This window comes from Phyllostomus hastatus, unplaced genomic scaffold, assembly GCF_019186645.2.
Source record: "Phyllostomus hastatus isolate PE091 unplaced genomic scaffold, TTU_PhHast_1.1 phas_scaffold_129, whole genome shotgun sequence".
Classification (NCBI taxonomy): Eukaryota; Metazoa; Chordata; class Mammalia; order Chiroptera; family Phyllostomidae; genus Phyllostomus; species Phyllostomus hastatus.
In genome coordinates this window covers 6,364,455-6,383,449 of record NW_025334009.1, presented here as the reverse complement: position 1 = coordinate 6,383,449, position 18,995 = coordinate 6,364,455, and the positions used below count along the sequence as shown (strand labels likewise).

The 18,995-nt window shown below is 48.5% G+C and overlaps 1 protein-coding gene across 1 annotated transcript in view; it reads right to left on the bottom strand.

Moving 5' to 3' along the window:
- Positions 1-2,664: 2,664 nt before the first annotated feature.
- The window catches only part of LRRC2 (leucine rich repeat containing 2), a 29,335-nt gene continuing 13,004 nt past the window's right edge, over positions 2,665-18,995 (bottom strand). Inside the window, exons 3-9 of the mRNA XM_045857482.1 lie at positions 18,215-18,422; positions 15,856-16,012; positions 13,398-13,534; positions 11,584-11,729; positions 8,215-8,370; positions 5,138-5,274; positions 2,665-4,463 (exon numbers count right to left, since the gene is read on the bottom strand). Coding sequence (XP_045713438.1) covers positions 4,414-4,463; positions 5,138-5,274; positions 8,215-8,370; positions 11,584-11,729; positions 13,398-13,534; positions 15,856-16,012; positions 18,215-18,422 — 991 coding nt within the window. The 3' untranslated portion in view covers positions 2,665-4,413. The remainder of the gene's footprint in view (positions 4,464-5,137; positions 5,275-8,214; positions 8,371-11,583; positions 11,730-13,397; positions 13,535-15,855; positions 16,013-18,214; positions 18,423-18,995) is intronic.

The window sequence follows — 18,995 nt, the reverse complement described above, 5'->3', positions numbered from 1 at the left end:
GAAGGCACTGAATGCCACTGAATTGTCCACTCTAAAATGATTAAGTTAATGTGAGTTTTAAGGGTTCATTTCACCTCTTTAAAAAAAAAAAAAAGCAGCCCAGGCTGGCGTAGCTCAGTGGATTGAGCGCAGGCTGTGAACCAAAACGTCACAGGTTCGATTCCCAGTCAGGCCACATACCTGGGTTGCAGGCCACGGCCCCCAGCAACCGCACATTGATGTTTCTCTCTCTCTCTTTCTTTCTCCCTCCCTTCCCTCGCTAAAAATAAATAAATAAATAAAATCTTTAAAAAAAAGATTCTTGGGGCACCTAATATTGTTTCCCAAAATTAAATTTCATTTAAAAAAAACGGTGCTGACATGTCACTCATTCTCTGGAGGACTGAGAACTGGGTGTCTGTGGCTCACAGAACCATTTGGAAGTCTCAGGAAACCCGGGGGGGGTGGTGCTTCTCACCTAAAACTCTCACCCAGCCCTCGGCCGTGGAAGCATTTCTGGGCAGGAGGAGCCTTGGGCTGCGTTCTCAGCAGTTTCCTCCATGGCGGGTGCGGGTGCGTGCAGCTGGGGGTTGATGGAGGACCAGCCATGAGGTGGTGGAGAAAGCCTTAAAACTCCATTTAACTCTTCCTTACCTATACCTCGCCGTTTCTTGCCGCATGTTTTATTATAACATATGTTGATCCATCAGTAGGAGGGTGTTATACTGTATAAACCCACACACACTTGGAGTGCGTGCTCAGTGTTTCATGGACAGGCTTCATTGACATAGAAACCCCAGGGACCCCAGGTCCGCTCGGCCAAGGGCAGGCCCCTGTGCACGGATTCTCGCCAGGCTTCTGGAGCCAAGGAGCTTTTTAAAAAGGTTTCTGTTTGGATTCATGAGAATAATTTTCAGACTCATTCTCATGTCTGTTTTACCTGGAAATAGGACACCTTCAGTTTAGGTGGCTAAAATTAAAGCAATGGTCGTTTACTGCGAACACTTCTTTTCCCTCCCCCCGCCCCGCACACCCTCCACCCCCGCCCTTCTTCTGCCACCTGCCCCTCCCTGCCAACTCCACTGCTCCTGCACGCACAGAGTGGCCAGACCCGCCCCTGCCTGCGCCATGGCCGTGCTCTCTGGAACCATCTCTAGAACTTTTCATTTTCCACAACTGAAAGCCTGTACCAAGTGAACAACCCCCCAATTCTCCCTCCCCCAGGCCCTGCTGACCACCCTTCCTCCTTCAGTCTCTGCACCTCCAACTACTCTAGATGCCTCGTGTACTTGGATTGCATTCACCTTCTTGTATCTGACTGACTTCACCCAGCCGAATGTCCTCAAGGCTCATCCGCGCTGTAGCAGGCGTCAGAATTCCCTTCCTTTTCAAGGCTGAATAATATTCCATCACATGTACGCACCACCTTTTGCTTATTTGTTCATCCACCGGTAGATACTTGGGTTGCTTCCACCTCTCAGCTTGTGAGCAGTGCCGCTATGAACACGGGGTAGAAACATCTCTTTGCCACCCTGCTTTCGACTTTTGGACACACAGGATGGGGCACAAGAAGGTTTACTCTTGTTCGTATGAAAAATGATGCAATAATTAATAAATAATCATATAAGATTAAACTCCATGTGTCATGTACTCACAAGATAAACTCACTTTTGCCCAGCCCTGTATACTCAGAAGCGACATTTCCGAATCCTATGGTATTTGCATGTTTAATTTTTTGAGGAACCACCAGTTTTCCACGCCAGACGCTGCATTTTGCATCCCCACCGACAGTGCATGAGGGTTCCAACTCTCCACCTCCTTGCCAACACTTGCTTTCAGTTTTTATAAATATATGTAACAGCGACACCCGTGGCTATGAGGTGATATTTCAATGTCTTCAACCAGCATTTCTAGAAAGTGTAATTTTTATGCTGTAAGCTTACACTTCCAAGGAAATGTCAGAAATAGTGCCTGTACACCTCAGCACAGAGATCATTACTGGGGACCCGACAGAACCATGCGGGTGACATCTTCAGACCCGCTATTCATTCTCAAACGTCCGCGCCCCATCCGCACACCCATACTGCGCGCCCCGCAGGGACTCCAGGTGCAACAGTGGGGCCCAAGAGATACAAGCACGCGCCTGAGAAACAAGCAGGCAAGGAAGCAAGTGGGTCCCAGCAGCCACCAAACAGCCGGACACGGAGCGACCTGTGAGGTGGGCAGACTCGAGGTGGGGAAGACATGCTGGGTCGTTAATACATGCATCGTGCAAAGTGTTCAGATCTCTGTGATATTTTCATTAAGATGCATGTTCTACTTTAGAATCTGTATTTTCATGGATATGAATAAATTAAATAGTATCTCTAACGAGCATTGTATTCAATGATATATTTGTTTGGGGTGTTATGTAACATGAAATAAGTATATATCGATGCAGTATTTTTTATTTTTTTAACATTTTATTAATTTATTTTTAGAGAGGGGAAGGGAGGAAGAGAGAAACATCAGTGTGTGGTAGCCTCTTGCACGCCCCCTACTGGGGGGCCTGGCCCACAACTGAGGTGTGTGCCCTCACTGGGAATCAGTACCAGTGACCCTTTGGTTCACAGGCCAGCAATCAATCCACTTAGCCACACCAGCCAGGGCTTATTTATTTATATGAACACCAAGACAAGATTTTTGCACAAAAGACTGGTTTTATTGAAGTAAAATTTACATAAGTTCTGGACAGTCCATTGGTACGAAAGTCCCATTTCTCTCCCCCTGTTCAGATATATTTCTATTTGACTATAGATAACATAACCTTGCCATGAAATAAAACACCAAAATCATTCAAGTGGTACAACTATAAATTTGAATTACATTGTTAAAGAGTGAAAAAGAAACATACAATTGTTTCTTTCGAGGGTCAATTACAGTGATTTCTCATCTTCCTATTCTTCTCATCTCTTAAACCTACTTCTCAGAGTTTGTCTTTAAGTTGAAACAATCCCCGATGGTGGTTTTAGACTGCTCTGCCTGTTTTACAGATGCTGAGGATAAAATATTTGGAATTATGATTAGGCCCCTCAAGACAAGATACTGGGGTGTTAGGAGTAACCCTTGTTAAATGCATGCCCCTGGGGACAGACTGATTCTTCAGATAAGAGAAAATAAAAGTCACCCTTCATTTTTAGCCCAGATTAACTTCCAAAGAACCCACCTGGCTAGACCCAAGCTGTCCAATAGGGTAGCCCCCTCTGGCTATTTAAATTTAATTAAATATTTAGCTCTTTTTTCGCACCAGTCGCCATTCAAGTGCCCAAGGAGCACCTGGCCCGGCGGTCCCACTGTGGGACACAGACACAGGAGTTGCCGTCCCCACAGGAAGTTCCACTGGGCAGCACTGGGCAGAGCACAGAGGAGCTGATTCACGTACAAACCACTTGTTCAAGCTTATCTTCCACACCCAGTCCTGTTTTACTGAGCCCGAGACAGCGGTACAAAGGTGGACGGACAGACAGTACAATCTCTCCAAACCACATGATGTGACACGAGCGTCCAAAGTCCCGTACGGAACCCCACCCTTAACCATGCTAAACAGTCTCGTGAGCGCGCTCTGGGTGTGGGCACGGCAGCTCGGCCGTGGGCAGCCTCTCCCGCGGCAACCCTCGAGGACGGCTTGCCAGGGACCCCTCACCAACGTGGATTAGTCCTGCTCACCACACTGCATGGCCACCTTAGCAGGGGCTCCCTGAGGGGCCCGCTCAGGGCACGATGACCATCATGCAGGCCGCGCAAGGCTTCCGCGCCCAGCCAGAATCCCCTCCCCACAAGGAGTGCCCGCACACCACCCGAGCATCCTGTGCCCGACGCAAGGGCGGGCACCCCGCCCTTGTCCCTCCCTTCAAGGCCAAAGTCTCTCCTGAGAGCCCACCCTTGCAAGATTTAATTTAAAACACATGGAAATAGCCGTTGGTATAAACCTAAAGACAATTATTCTCAGTAAAAGAAATAATGCATTAAAACTCCTTACAAAAAAAAACAACAAAATAAACTCTCATCTGACTAGTCCAATAGAAACACTCTTCACAAGCCCTTTATTCTTGATTCCTGAAAACTGTGCAATCCACTCCAGAATTTGGTCTAAGTTATCATCTTAAAAAAGAATACATTTTCTAAAATATTAAATGCGCATTACTTGGAAACAAGTGTATGCAAATGAACCTTTACATATCAACATATGAACCCACTGATCAATTCCCCAGTTCACAGAGAGACATGTTCATCGATTTGAAATTTGAAAATCATTTTTCCAAACATTTATGACCGCGGTTTCTGGCCTTCGAGCCTAAGTACACGCCGTCACCCCTCTGGGACGGGACCCACAACACGGAGATGGACGGCCCCTTGGCAGGGGCAGGGAGGAGCTGCAGGCTTCCGGGGGAGGTGTCAGAGCTGCAGGCTGAACGAGACTTTGGTGGTGTAGCTGGGAACCGACTCTGTAATCAAAGCAAAACAGACACTCAACCACTCTCCTTTCACTGTGGAGTGTGACTACATGCCGGGAAGAACAAAGGCGGATTTGCGCCTTTTTCCTGTGGACACGTTCTCGTGATGGGAGCAGCACGGGCGCTTGGGAAACAGCCACCAGGAAAAACACGCCCTGCCCTTTCCTGCAGCCGCCTGGCCCTCTGCGGTATCACCGCCTGGTTGAAAACCCAAACTAAACGGGCTGGTTGCCTGACCTGCCTCTCGTGTTCGTGCTCTTGTGATTTTGATACAGGTGTACCCTGATTGACAGGAGTTGCCTTTCTCGGATGTGGACTTCAAACGCATTTTGAAATGGAATTTTATTGTCCCATTAACTAGGACACTCTTCTGTCAACGTCATTTAATTTCACATTCCTGTATAATTAGTAATGCAGCCCTCACGTTGTAAGCATGTTTCCCTGTCAAATAGTTGACGGTGTAGCAAGCATTCCAGAGCACTAGACAAATCGAATATTTTAAGGAAAAGGATCTCTCTTTTTTGGTAAGTGGAAAAATAATTTACAAAAGGAACTGTCCCTCACCAGGTAACTTTTTGTCAATCTGTCTTATAGCGAATATGTGTGTTGCCTGAGTTCACGGAACTGTCTATTCATCTGAAATACTGTAACTAAGAGTAACCTACCTCTTTCTTTAAGGTCTTCGATATAGGCTTTCATAAATTCTTTATCAAAGTGTTGACGGTCTTGTTCACTTTCTACCACTTCGTCACCATCTGGACACTGGGTCTTGTCAATAGGATTGTCCATAAGGCTTACAAACCTATTCGAGAAAACAGGGACAACGTCACACTTTTCCCTGTGCGTTTTTAACTGCAAAAATCCCTGCCATTGGAAGTCGACCTTCGTGGCCCTCAATCCCAAGTTCTTCCTTATCCTTCAAAGTCACAGTAGACCACGTGCAGTGAGCATCACCAGTGGAGTCCCACTGTGGGGCAGTCCATCGTGATGATGGGACTGGTCGTAAGGCAGAGGCTGTCCAGAGGCCTGACGGGAGAAAGGAGAGCTACTCGGCCCCGGACGGAGGGTGAGGGGCGGAGGCCGAGAGGCAGACAATGACGCTTTCTCTCAGTCAGGTCCGTACGACCGTATGATGTCTCACTATGCTCGGTATTACTCCCAATGAGGGACACCAGCACTCAAACGGGGTGGCTGAATGAAGGAGGACTCAGATAAAATCCACAGAAAAGAGGAGGAGGAGTGGGAGGGGGTGGAGGAAGAAAAGGAGGGGAAGGGGAAGAGGAAAAGGAGGAGGAGGAAGAAGCTAAAGGAGAGAAACTAAAATGGCATTTGGTTTTCTGTCTTCACAATTTTAAAAGATGTGTTGAGGTGAAGGTGATATAATTAATTCAAAATAGGAAATTCCTCAAATAGCCTTTGGTTGCGATGGTAGTAGTCCCTGCTGGCTTGGGTACTAGCCTCACCCTAATTGATTTCAGAAGATTTTATATATATGGCATATTCACACATATCTGTCAGACTTTAGCACATATACTTCCAAGCTCATTTTTCTTTTTAATTTTAATGTCTAAATATGGAGAAAGCAAAAAAGTTTTCATTCTTATGTAGCTAGAGCCCTCCAGCTTCCCTTTGCAATCTCTTTCACTGAACTCTCCTTGTCCTTCCCTGCCCCCCAAAACAGAAATCTGCCTACATTTTCCCATTCTTCAGTTTTCTTTACTAAAGGAATCACCATCTACGCATATGTCTTTTCATCTGAATAGTGCGGCGACACTGTTTATGCAGAGCGGCCGACTCGTGCCCTGCCCGTGGCGACTCCCAGGCCCAGGGGCCGTCTCTTCCGCTGGTCAGTCACTCTGGCAGCTCGTTGGGCAGCAGCACCTTCTGCTGCGGGACAGGTTCAGTGCTGCTCCGTCCAGTGGAGGTGCTCCCTCCTCCCCTTCAGTTCCCTGGCCTCCCCCCTCCCAGTTTTTGTGGTTGATACCTTTACTTCTGCAAAATTTTGTTATGACAATTTTTGAACATTCAGAAAAGTTGAAAATTCTGTCGCTCTTGTTTTTCAAAATTATCATTGCTGTTGTTAGCTTTTTTTCACCTTTCACATAGACTTTCAAATTCCTTTTTCAAGTTCCATAAAAGAAATCCAGCCCTGGCGTGCGCAGCTCAGTGAATTGAATGCAGGCTGCGAACCAAAGTGTCCCAGGTTCGATTCCCAGTCAGGGCACATGCCTGGGTTGCAGGCCACAGCCTCCAGCAACCACACACTGATGTTTCTCTCTCTCTCTTTCTCCCTCCCTTCCCTCTCTAAAAAAATAAATAAATAAAATCTTTTTAAAAATGTAAAATGCTTTCTTTAGTCTCAGGATAAAATTTCATTTAAAAAAAGAAAGAAAAAGAAATCTCACTAAAGTGATGACAGGAATCCTATTCTACTTCAGCACAATTTTTGGAAGAAATCACATCTTCAGAGTCTTTCTATCCGGAAAGACAGTAGGTCTTCCCAAATATTCAAGATCTCTTTGACATTGCTTGGGAACACTGTTTAGTTCCCTTCACATAAGAGACCTTTTTTTCTCCTAGGTATTTGCCTAGATATTTCCTATTTGGGGATTATTACTAGTAATGCCATCATTCTTCCACTCTCTTTCTACAGGTTGTTTCTAAGATATCAGTAAGCTAGTGACTTTTTAAAAAGATTCACATCTAGTCTTTTTATTGAACTGTTTATTAATTCAAAGAGCTTTTATCTGGTTCTCTAAGATCCCCAAGCCCTGCAGTTACAGAGTTGGAACTGACTTCCGTTCCCTGCACACAGGTTTGACCCCGACCAGAGGCTCCCCTCCCGCCCTTGATGTAAGCAAGCACTGCCTGCTGCCAGCTGCCCCCTGAATGTGGGAGGGGCCCTCAGGGTGGCTCCTGCTACCCCTCCCACCCATGGGCCGCTCTCACCCAGACAGCATTCCCAGCCACGGACAGTAGGAGTCCCATTCCAGTGGAAGCAGTTGGGTGGGGCGGGGGGGCGGGGTGGGTGGAGAGAAGATGTCTCACGCCCTTGTTACACTTGTGCTTATGCAGGAACAAATTTAGTCTTTCTCTTTGCAATAGTTAATCTCTGTATTTCTGTTTGCCATGCATCTTACTGCAGGACTGGAAGTAAGAAAGACTCATGCTGATAGGAGCATTTGCCACTGAGGGAACTGGGAGTCCCAGGGAAATACTTCCTACACCAAACGGAAATACCTCCTTGGGTGGTGGCTGGGACAAGCAGATGGGTCTCTGGACACAGCAGGGAAGTGGCTCTCACTGGAGTGGCCTCATGGGAAGGTTCCAGGGGAGGCCTCAAGCTACTGGGAAATGGGCTAAAATGGTCTCAGGGGCAGGGAAGTGACAGGGAATCTCCAAAGCTCCAAATGCTGGCAGGATGCTGTAGTGGGGAGCCAAGGGGACATGCCATGGAGTCAGCGTCAGGGGGGTGACAGGCCCAAGAGGCCCGGGCACCTGCCCCACTGCTCCCTCAACCAGCACGTCGCATTGTCTAGAAATCCTCTGAGCTCTCCCTCCCCAGGTTACGTCCCACAACTCCAAAATCCTGTAAAAAGGCATCAGAACTCCTGGGATCTGAGTCTCAGAGTACAACGACGACTGTCTGATCCACTTCCTGAGACAGGTGCCCAGGCCCCCACGCTCCTCGCCCCTCTCCCGTGTCTGCAGGTGTCTCTGCCAGGATGGCCGGTCTACTCACTTTAAAGGGGTGGACGAGTCCCAGAGGGCGGTGGGCAGCTCCACCAGACCGTCCCCGCTGACGACTAACAGCGTGAGCTTCTTCAGGTTAAGCAGGGCGTAGGGCAGGTAGGTCAGCTTGTTCTTATACAGGAGAAACGTCTGCAGTTCTTCGAGCCTAGGGAGCCGGGAAAGGGAGCAGAGCACAAGGACTCAGCTTCACAGCGAAGAAAACTGGAGGGACTCATAGACAAATCCTAGCAGGAAATCCCGACTTAGTTTATGTTTCATATGTGACCCTTATGAGAAAGATCTAACTTTTTTTTAAAGGTCTTTTTTTTTAAGATTTAATTTATTTTTAGAGAGGGAAAGGAGGGAGAAAGAGAGAGAGAGAGAAACTTCAATGTGTGGTTGCTGGGGGCAGTGGCCTGCAACCCAGGCATGTGCCCTGACTGGGAATCGAACCTGCAATGCTTTGGTTCGCAGCCTGTGCTCAATCCACTGAGCTACGCCGGCCAGGGCTTGAGAAAGATCTAACTTTTAAAATTAAATAAATGAAGCTGTGTCAGCTGATACAATTTTTTGCTTTTTAGTTTTTTACTCAATTCATTGCCCACTGAAGACACAGACACAGAGGCAGCAAGAGCAGAGCGCGCATGTGCAGTGGGCCATGATGGAGCGTGAAGATCAACATAGGCTTCCAATGTGATTGCCTGTCCTCTGTGCTCTGCACCTAAAACTAATACAAAATAGTGTTGAATGCAAACTGTAGTCAAAAAACTTTTTTAAAACATCAATACTTACCACCCCAGCCTGTGTGGCTCAGTTGGTTAGGCAATGTCCTGCAGCCCGAAAGTCTCTGGTTTGATTCCCAGTCAGGGCACATGCCTGGGTGGTGGGTTCGGTCCCCAGTCAGGGTGCGTACAGAAGGCAGCCAATCAATGTTTCTCTCTCACATTGGTGTTTCTCTCCTTCTCTTTGTCCCTCCCTTCCCCTCTCTCTAAAACCAAAACATAAAGTTTAAAAGAGCCCTGGCTGGCGTAGCTCAGTTGATTGAGCGCAGGCTGCGAACCAAAGCATCGCAGGTTCAATTCCCACTCAGGGCACATGCCTGGGTTGCAGGCCACGGCCCCCAGCAACCACACATTGATGTTTCTCTCTCTCTCTCTCCCTCCCTCCCTTCCGTCTCTAAAAATAAATAAATAAAATCTTTAAAAAAAATTTAAAAGAATCAATATATCCCTCCAAGTGCCTGTCTCACTCCAAGGGTGAACAGGGCATGGGAAAGAAGTCGTCCTAGAGTTGCAGTGAAAATAAACACATTTCAGCCAATGTTTCCTTTTACACATCCCGAGAGCACAGGCATTCCTCTCCCATCCTATTTTCTAACTTTAAAGTAGGAAGAAGCCTGCAGAGACAGAAGGAAATGAGCCCTCTCTGCTCCAAGGCATTTCACTCTGTTCACCTCCATGACCCCCCGCCTCCAGTTTTTTCCTTCATTCCTTTGCAAAATCTTGAGCAATCTCACAAATAATTCACAAAGTTCCCCTGTGTTTCAAACGAAAACAATTCCCCTCGAGTCTGGCAAACCGAGAAAGCATGGGTACACACATCAGATGCACCAGAGCAGGGAACAGAAATAGGGGATGGCCCTGAGGACCAGGCCACTTGGGGCGTCTGCGCCCTGACAGTCTACTCCTGCTGCTGTGTGTGGGAGGTCGTGGACTCCGGGAGGCCGGAGATTTTGTTTCAAGCACCACTTTAAACCCGGCCGGCTCCCCAGACCTGCCATACAGGAGCCCGATAATACTGGCAGGATGAATGAATGAATGAATGAATGAATGAATCTTATGTGATTCAGTGTAGTAATTATTTTTAAATATGGAGGCTACAAAGACGTAATTTGAAACCCTTACTAAGCATACCAATTTCGTTTGAAAGATTACGTATAGTAAATCAACAGACAAAATTAATGAAAATTATTCTCACCGATTCCTAAACACAGAGTGATATGTTTCTAACCCAAATGTCATCATTTTACTTTTCTACTTCTGCAGAGTGAAGAAAAGTCAATGATGCCATTCCGCCAGGGACCAGAGGAAAATTACAGTTCACCAAGGCAATGAAGATTTGGTCAAATGCACATTAATAGTGGGCAAAACTAGGTTTATAGTTGTCCATATGGAATATAATACAATAATTAATAAATGACAATACAAAAATAAACTGTGTTTTGTGTACTCACAACTGTAAACCTACTTTTGCTCACCCCTAGACATACACAAGGTCTGTCCAGAAAGTATCCAGCCGTGTACTATGAAATATAGAGACATTTATTGAAAAAGAAACAAGACACAAGAAACACGGTACACAGGACAAGGACACCTCAGTCCCCTTCAACACAGGCACCTTGGGACCTCACACAGTTCTCCCTGTTGCCATCAGCTGCCCAGTTGTATTTTCCTGAATCTCATCAATGGTCTGAAATCCCTTCCCTTTCAAAGGTGATTTTAGTTTGGGAAAAAGCCAGAAGTCACAGGGCACCAAATCTGGGCTGCAGGGGGACTGAGTCACCTGGGTGACTTGCTGGTTTGCCAAAAAACTCTGCACAAGACACAGTGTATGAGCAGACATGCTATCATGATGAAGCTGCCAGTCACCAGTTGCTCATGGCTGTGGTCTTCTGAATCATCCAAATAGTTTTCACAGAGGAACATTTAAGCTTAATACAAAATTGGACGCAGATTTATTGCTCTACTTGCTCGCTCATTTTGACTGTAATGGCCACACAGCACACACGCTCACTCAACAATGTCTACTGCCCCCACTGACTAGTGCAGTGAAGTCATCATTGTTCACACATGCGCATTCCAGTCCACTCTCCTTGGCTGCCAGGTTACACGGACGCTGAGCAAACCATTCTGGTTATATTAACAATAGCTGGGCTTTTTCCGGCCAGACCTCATCATATACAAGTACATGTATGATATAGACTAGAAACTCTCTTATTACATAAAGAACCAAACTCATTTCCTGGAAACAAAGGACTCTGGAAAATTCACCAATTTCAAAGAACATTCATAAGTTATAAAAGTTTAAAATGTTGCCCTGGCTGGTGTGGCTCAGTGGATTGAGTGCCGGCCTGCAAACCAAAGGGTCACTGGTTCGATTCCCAGTCAGGACACATGCCTGGGTTGCAGTCCAGGTCCCCAGTAGCGGGTGCACAAGAGTCAACCACACGGTGATGTTTCTCTCCCTCTTTCTCCAACCCTTCCCCTCTCTCTTAAAATAAATAAATAAAATCTTTTTAAAAAAAAGTTTAAAATGTTAACAGTGTGTAAGATGTTAGTAACTAATTCATACACCTCACCTTGAAAGCGCAAGTAGCTACCTGTCTATGTCTTGCGGCAGGTCGTTCAGGTTGTTGTTGCTGATATCCAACCACTGCAAGTTAGACATCCTCAGGACGCAGATCGGGACACTGGAGAACTTGTTTGCCGAGATATCTACAAATGTCACTTGCTTCAAATTACTTAACTAGAAGGGAATGACAAAATACTCTAATTACTTTTGTGAGAGAAAGAAGTATGTTCGACTAATAATTTTTCAATTGCTATCTCTTCTCAAAGACATTTCTACAAACATATGCCCAAGAGATCAAAACAGGATGCATTGTGGAGCAAACCGTGCAACGTGCCGGGGGTGCCAAGGTGACCAGCTCACGGTGGCTGCCCATGAGGAGCTGGTGACGTCATGAACGAGCCACGCAATTCTACAGAGTGAATGGGCAAGACAGAATTCTTAGGGGGTGCTGGAAATACCCTGAAACTGAATCGGTGAAACGTACATTTATAATGGGTGAGTTTTATGGGGTGTAAATCACGTCTCCATAAAGGAGAGGGGAATACAAGAAGGAAGAGAGAGACCAACCCAGGAGGCTGTTGTCCCAGTCTAAACGACAGACCACACAGGCTTGGGCTAGGGTGCTGGCGGGAAGGCGCTGGGCAGCGGTCGGACAGGGACCACGTTCCAGAGGGCCTGCCCAGTGGGACTGACCGACGAGCGGACATGGGCCGCGGGAGCAAGAGGGGTCAGCGAGGGCTTGGCTTCCTCCAGCCCGCACACCTGAGAGAAGGCCGAGCCACTCTCTAAACTGGGGGGGACAGGGGGTGCACCGTGTACAGGGAATCAGGACCCTCCGTGGTGTCCCCTCACCAGCACCACTATTTCTTCCTGGGGCAAGATGGATGCCGAGGGCAGAAGCAGCCACTCCCTCCCACACAGACGTTTTCGGGAAAGGAGGATTAGCAGCCTTCCTAGGACCACCCTCAGCGGCCGGCCTGGTCAGGTCCTCCGTCTGGTCCTTGCCAGCAGAACACCTCACCAGCAGGACTGCGAGATCCCTACCTCCCCTCAGCACAAGAAGCTTGTTGAACCTGACTTGGTCATACAAACTGTTCACTACAATCTGCTCCATTTTATCAGAAAATGACTGACCTGGCTGGCGTAGCTCAGGGGATTGAGCGCAGGCTGCGAACCAAAGTGTCGCAGGTTTGATTCCCAGTAAGGGTACATGCCTGGGTTGCAGGCCATGACCCCCAGCAACTGCACATTGATGTTTCTCTCTCTCTCTTTCTCCCTCCCTTCCCTCTCTAAAAATAAATAAATAAATAATCTTAAAAAAAGAAAATGACTGAAAATCATTTCTCCAATGAATTTAGACCAAAAGAAACTAATAAATATGTTTAAATTCATGGACACCTTAAACCCTGTCTGTAGGGCTACTTTAGTTACCTACACATTATGTTGAATATATAAATTTTAAAAAATTTTACCCCCTTTATTTATTTCCAACTGTTTCCAATTTTATTTCACCAACGTGGATAAAGAAATTGGGGTCTACATTACAGCCAACAAGCATCGTATAACACATTGGCGTTAAATAAAAATACCTTGCACAAAAACAGGACTTTTTGCCTAGTTTCCCATGGATGACATTTCTGGACGTAAATTCAGGTCCTAGCCTAGTGTAAAGGCATTTTAAAGACCTTATAATAACTGGAAGAGGGTGACCGAAATGTCAGGAAAATGTGACATAATGAAGATGGATTTTATCTTTTAAAGCTTCTTCCCCACGTTATAAGCCATTCCACGTCATAAACCGAATACGAGTAAATCACGGTGCAAATACGTTCACTCTCTTACTTCAAAGGGCAGCTCAGTTAACTCTAGATTTCCAGAACAGTCCAGCTTCTCTAGGTTTTCACAGTCTCCCAGTTCTGGAGGAATGCTCTTCAGGTGGTTGAAGCTCACGTTGAGTTCTTTCAGGTTCTTCAAACAGCCTGTTGCCAGCCAGAAGAAAAAAATAAAAAAATAAAATAAAGCTCATCACAGTGTAGGTCCCTTTAGGTCTTTTAAGAGCAGAAAACAAAACAAAAATGTAAAACTGTCGTATAAATGATGGGCTAGGCATCAAGCAGAATTTTTATTTTGTTTTTTAAGCACTTTTTATTAAATGTCTGCTCATCTTTTATCCTGAGCATTTTGGTCTTTGACCTGAGCTTGATTTTTTTTTTTTTGCTTAGTCTTTATCTACCTAGCCCTTCGTGAAAGTGTAGGCGAGGTGAGTGCGGGGGATTGTCCTCCACAAAGCTGGGGCCGGGCCCCAGCACCGCAGAGTGTGAACCCCTTCGCAATGACATGATGAATGAATCAGCAGACGGTGGCTTCAGAGGCTGGGACCGCTCCCGGGAAGCACAGGGACCAGCCACGGCCCGTGGGTGGGCCCCCCCGAGAAGTGAGCGAGGCTCTGAGATACGCACACAGCTTTACGTATGCGGTCAGGGATCGGAAGAAGCGACTGTTTGCCGACTATACAGAATGCATTTACCTTCGGCTTCATATTTACATCGATTGACTTATGTCGTGCTTCATAAAGAACATGCTTCTAGAAAGAAAAGCCCTCTCTCAGGCAGAAAGTGAACACACTAAGAATAACAAGCGACAACTGGATCGATGGAGAAACACCGCCTCCCAAGTCCGCCTGGGTTGAATGCACGCACAACCAGTCTCAAGCCGGAAACCAGCACGGGAGCAAACACAGCTGATATTCCAAAAATCACGTCATGCGTGTTCTAAGGCATGGAACACTTTAACATTCTTAACCTGATTTTTTTTAAATTGGGAGATCAAAATTCTTGCTTGCTTCCGCAGGGTAGGCAGTCAAAACACACATTCCTTGGCATTTTATCAATGAGAAAGGGAAACATACAAAGATAGTATATTGGAGGCAGGGCCATTTCCGAGTCGATTTTGTTGGTCTCACTGTCTGTTGGAAGACTATGGTGTCCCGAATGGTGTGGCTCAGTGGGCTGAGTGTCATCCCACACACCAAAAAGTCGCTGGTTCAATTCCCTGTCAGGGCACAGGCCTGGGCTTTGGCCCAGGTCCATGGTTGGGGGCGTGCGAGAGGCAACCAATCAATGTTTCTCTTGCTCTCTTTCTTCCTCCTTTCCCCTCTCTCTAAAAATAAATTTATTTTTTTTTACTGCCCACAACCCAGGCATGTGCCCTGACCGGGAATCGAACCAATGACGCTTTGATTTGCAGGTCAGCAGTCAATCCACTGAGCCACACCAGCCAGGGCAAAATCTTAAAAAAAAAAAAAAAATACGACGACGACTCTGGTGATGCTGGGGGAAGCAGTGGTCCCTCTACCATTCCCACCTCGTACATACTGTGAGCCTTAGAATATCAGGTACCACAGGCAAAGCAGCAGGATGGAGAAGGGGCTAATATAAAATAAAAACTGCTCCTCTCCTGGGGAGGACCGGGAGCACATGACCACATTAACCACCTTCAAAACCACGTGAGGATACCAGGACACGTCTGCAACCCAGAAAAGGGCCCCCTGACCGTGGACTTCTAGCCCCCAGAGCTGTGAGCAATCAATTCCTTTCATTTTCTAGCAAGCAGGAAGCAAGTCCACTCTCCACCGGCAGGCGGCACCTCGTCCCAGCCGGGGTGTGAAGGTGGTCAGGGCCTCGTCGCCTTGGCGCAGGTGGCGGAGGCCCAGCAAGCCACCCTCTGGCTCACACGGCCCCTGGTGAGTTTGCACATGGGCGGGGCAGCCACTGGTTCTAGGGCACGTGCTGCAGGATGGAGCTCTGCACAGCCCCCCGACCTTCACCCCCGCACCCCGAGAGAAAGAGAAGCAGTAATGACCACCGTGGTCTTCGACGACAGCATGACTGAGAAAGATAAACTGCTGATCGAAATGACATAATAAGCTGATCTACACTTATCGATGGACTGGTTTATGGGAACGATGTGTTGTATCTTATGGTTACAATGAACGTCTCACGGCAGGTCTGTATTTCTACAACTGAAAGAATAAAAAGTTCCTAAACATGGTGCTGCTCACTCATGAGACCCCCAGTTTCTGAGTATTTGGCAAATGTCTGTCTGTGCCATTACACAGGTGAGAGCGCGGCACCGCCACCCAAAGGGGACCCTGGGGACAAGCAGGTCTGGGGACACAGGCAACGGCCCTGCCCACACCTTCCCCGGGGCAGGAGGCGGCGGGGCATGGTTCTCACAGCACCACCACCTGCCCTCCAGCTGCCTGCTCACCAGCGGCCTGGGGCTCTGCTAGAAGACGTACCGATTTCAGCCGGAAGGTGGGAGATTTGGTTTTTGTGCAGATCCAGGACTCTCATCGCTTGGAACAGCTCGATGTAGGCAGGAATGATCTGAATCAGGGTGTTGTTTATGTGCCATTCTCTCAGGTGCGTCTGCTCCCTCAGCGAGTCTGGGAGCTCCTGGAACAGAGGAAGGGCAGCGGTCGGCACTGGGTCCTCGGCGTGGCGGAGCTGAGTGGTGGCATGCGCAACGCCGAGGAACGCCCCGCTTGTTTCAGGAGCCGGAAGCGGGAGAACGTGCGTGGGAGCATCAGACACACCTGCCAGCCGGCTCTCCGGCCGTTTCAAAAAAAAAAAAAAGCAGAGACTGCGGACATCATTAATCTCACAACAAGAGATCAGCCTGAGGTCGAAGCTGCATGAATTCATGAGATTATTCAATTCAGATGCCTGGTAAACACTGGTAATTGAGCTCACACCCATGCCGGCCACCACATGTCTTATTTCTTTACAACACGCCAATCCCACATCTTCTAAAAATAAAAGCTGTCCTTGCATTTGATTGTTAAATTCAGGCCACATTTCCCCTTCCTTTGCAGTTGGATTTTAAAATACTCGATAAACATCTAACACTTGCTGGGCCAAATTTCTACATGTTTGTATGCGCCTACAGGAAGGGGAAAAGCACCAGAGAGACAGGGTTCCAGGCTCCGCAGTTGTCCAGGTGGGCCACCTCCCTGGGCCTCGCCTCTGAAGTGACAGTCACCTCTGAAGTCACCGAGAGGAACACGCCAGGGGCTCCAAAGCCTCCCCTCGCTCGTGTGCTGGGTAAAGCTGGAGCGGTGTGGAGACGCACTTAAAGACTGGAAGGCGGCCATCTGTCCAGGCGAAGACACTCCGTTCACCGAGTCTCACCTCTGCAGACAAGGTGAGCTCCGCGCAGAGGGATGGAACAAAGATGAGGACAGCACACGTGTCCCCGACCACGCGGCACCATCAGCAAACTGCGGCAGGTGCGCCGGAGGGAGGTGGGGCAAGATCAGAGGGGTGGAGGTGGCGGGGAGTCCATGGGACCCCTTTGCTTGGCGCTCGGTGCTTGTGATTTGTGATCATTGCTATTCGATCCGCAGTTAAGCTTTTAACTTATAAAATTACGTTCACACTAAATAGGATTTCACGTTAGTCCCCTAAGACAGGCAGAGTGAGCATTATTCAGGCCCGCTCAAGGAGGAGAACCGAAACCCACACGCATTTATATGAGTCCCTAAGGGTCAGGACCAGCTACGTAGTTGCAGGAACTAGTGTAAAAAGAAAATGTAGGCACCTTGTAAAAATTGTTAAGAATTTTCAAGCCCCAAGCGGTGTGGCTCAGCTGTTTGGGCGTCATCCCACAGAGCGAGAGGTTGCTAGTTCGACTCCCGTCAGGGCACGTGCCAGGGTTGCTGGTTCAGCCCCCGCAGGGCACGTAGAGGAGGCAACCAATCCACGTTCCTCTCTCACATCGCTGTTTCTCTCTCTCTTTCTCCCTCCCTTCCCCACTCTCTAAAAATAAATAAATACAGTTTTGAAGGAAAAAAAGCCAAATTTTTAAGACAGTGACAGCAGAGCATTGAAGCAAGCACAGCCCCCAGCCCTGGCCAAACCACCCGGGGAAGGGGGCCCTTCTGATCTGAACCCAACCCCCTGCAGCTGAGCCAAAGCCAAGAGCAGGCTCATCAGGGCGCGACCCCGGGGGTCATCAGGGATGAAGGACAAGCCCCAGAGAACCCTGTCCCCCTGAAAGGTACAACAGCCCAAGTTCACTTGCCCCGGGCACACCAGGTGCCGCTCCAACCAGGAGAGGGCAGGTCGTGGGCGTGTGCCTCTCCAAGCAAAGCAGCAGGTGGCGGGGAAATGAGAGCAAGCAGCACCTGTAAGCCCCTGCGAAAAGAAAGAAGGCAGGTGTTTGTCCTGGCCCCAGAATCTCGGAGGAAAATCGGCTTACAGGGTAAGCAAGGTCATTACCCACTGCGGAGTGTTAGAGGGTGAAAGGCTCCGTTTGTTTGAAAAATTTTAAAGGCAAAAGTTATTTTAAGGGGGGGAGGGGGCAAGCAGCAGCTTTAAGCATTTTAAAGGCTATGTCATCCTGGGCGGGGCCGCTGGGGTCCTGGCTGCTCCCAGCCTGGAAGGGATCCAAGGAGACCCCCGCTGCTCTCTCCAGGAGGACACTGCCTTTGTGGAAGAGGACACACGAGAAGCCGGTTCAAAGCAGACACTCCCGGGCTAGAGCGCTCCGCCAGCCAAGGCCCCAGCCAAGGCCAAGGGCGGCAGCTCCCAGCGGACACCAGCGCAGCACCGCACCGAGCCTCCGCTGGCTGCAGATCCGGGAACACCCCGACTCACCTTCCAGTGCTCCCCCGAGAGTTCAAACACAAACGGGCTGCTCCCTTTGTCTCCCGCCTTGGAAGGGGAACTCCGGCTTACGAGAGAGTTCCTTTCGATCTTTTCCAGAAGCCTCACGCTGGTGTCTACGAAGCCATTCCTGCAGTATGCCGCCTGGGGGACGCCTTTCCTCCGGCACTCGGCCACGAAGTTCCACTCCTCCTTGATCCTAAAACGCCCCGCAGAGGCCGCAGTCAGCCTCCGCGGCCACGCCCGCAGCCGCCCGGAGCAGACCGCCAGGGCGCACGCGCAAAGCGCAGTCCTCCCGGCCACTCCCAGGCACCCCTCACCCCCTTCCCGCTTTCTCCCAGCCCGTCTTTTCTCGTTCCCTCCACCGCGGTGGGGACTATAGAGGAAACGTAAGACCTCACAGTTGTGAGTTACTAGCAACTTTGACTTTTAACAATTACAGTTGAGTTAGATGGAGTTCCTGGCTAACATTTCTCCCAAAATTACCTACGCGTTTGATGGATTACAATTTCCTCGGATAGCGTGGGGTGCGAACCCAAGTTTTTAAATATGCAAGGCCGCAGGGATGTGCTGATCTTTCAAGAGCACTTGGATAGAAACATACAGGCAGTCCCAGTTTATAAAATACCTGACTGGAGAATGCCCCCCCCCACCACCACCTGGGGAAACGTCACTCCTGCTGGGTGGATCTGTTGTCATTCAAAACCTGCTGGTCCAGTTGGGTGGGAGGGGTCTCCTCAGCGCCCCAGCCCCCTCCCCGCCCCCCACCGCT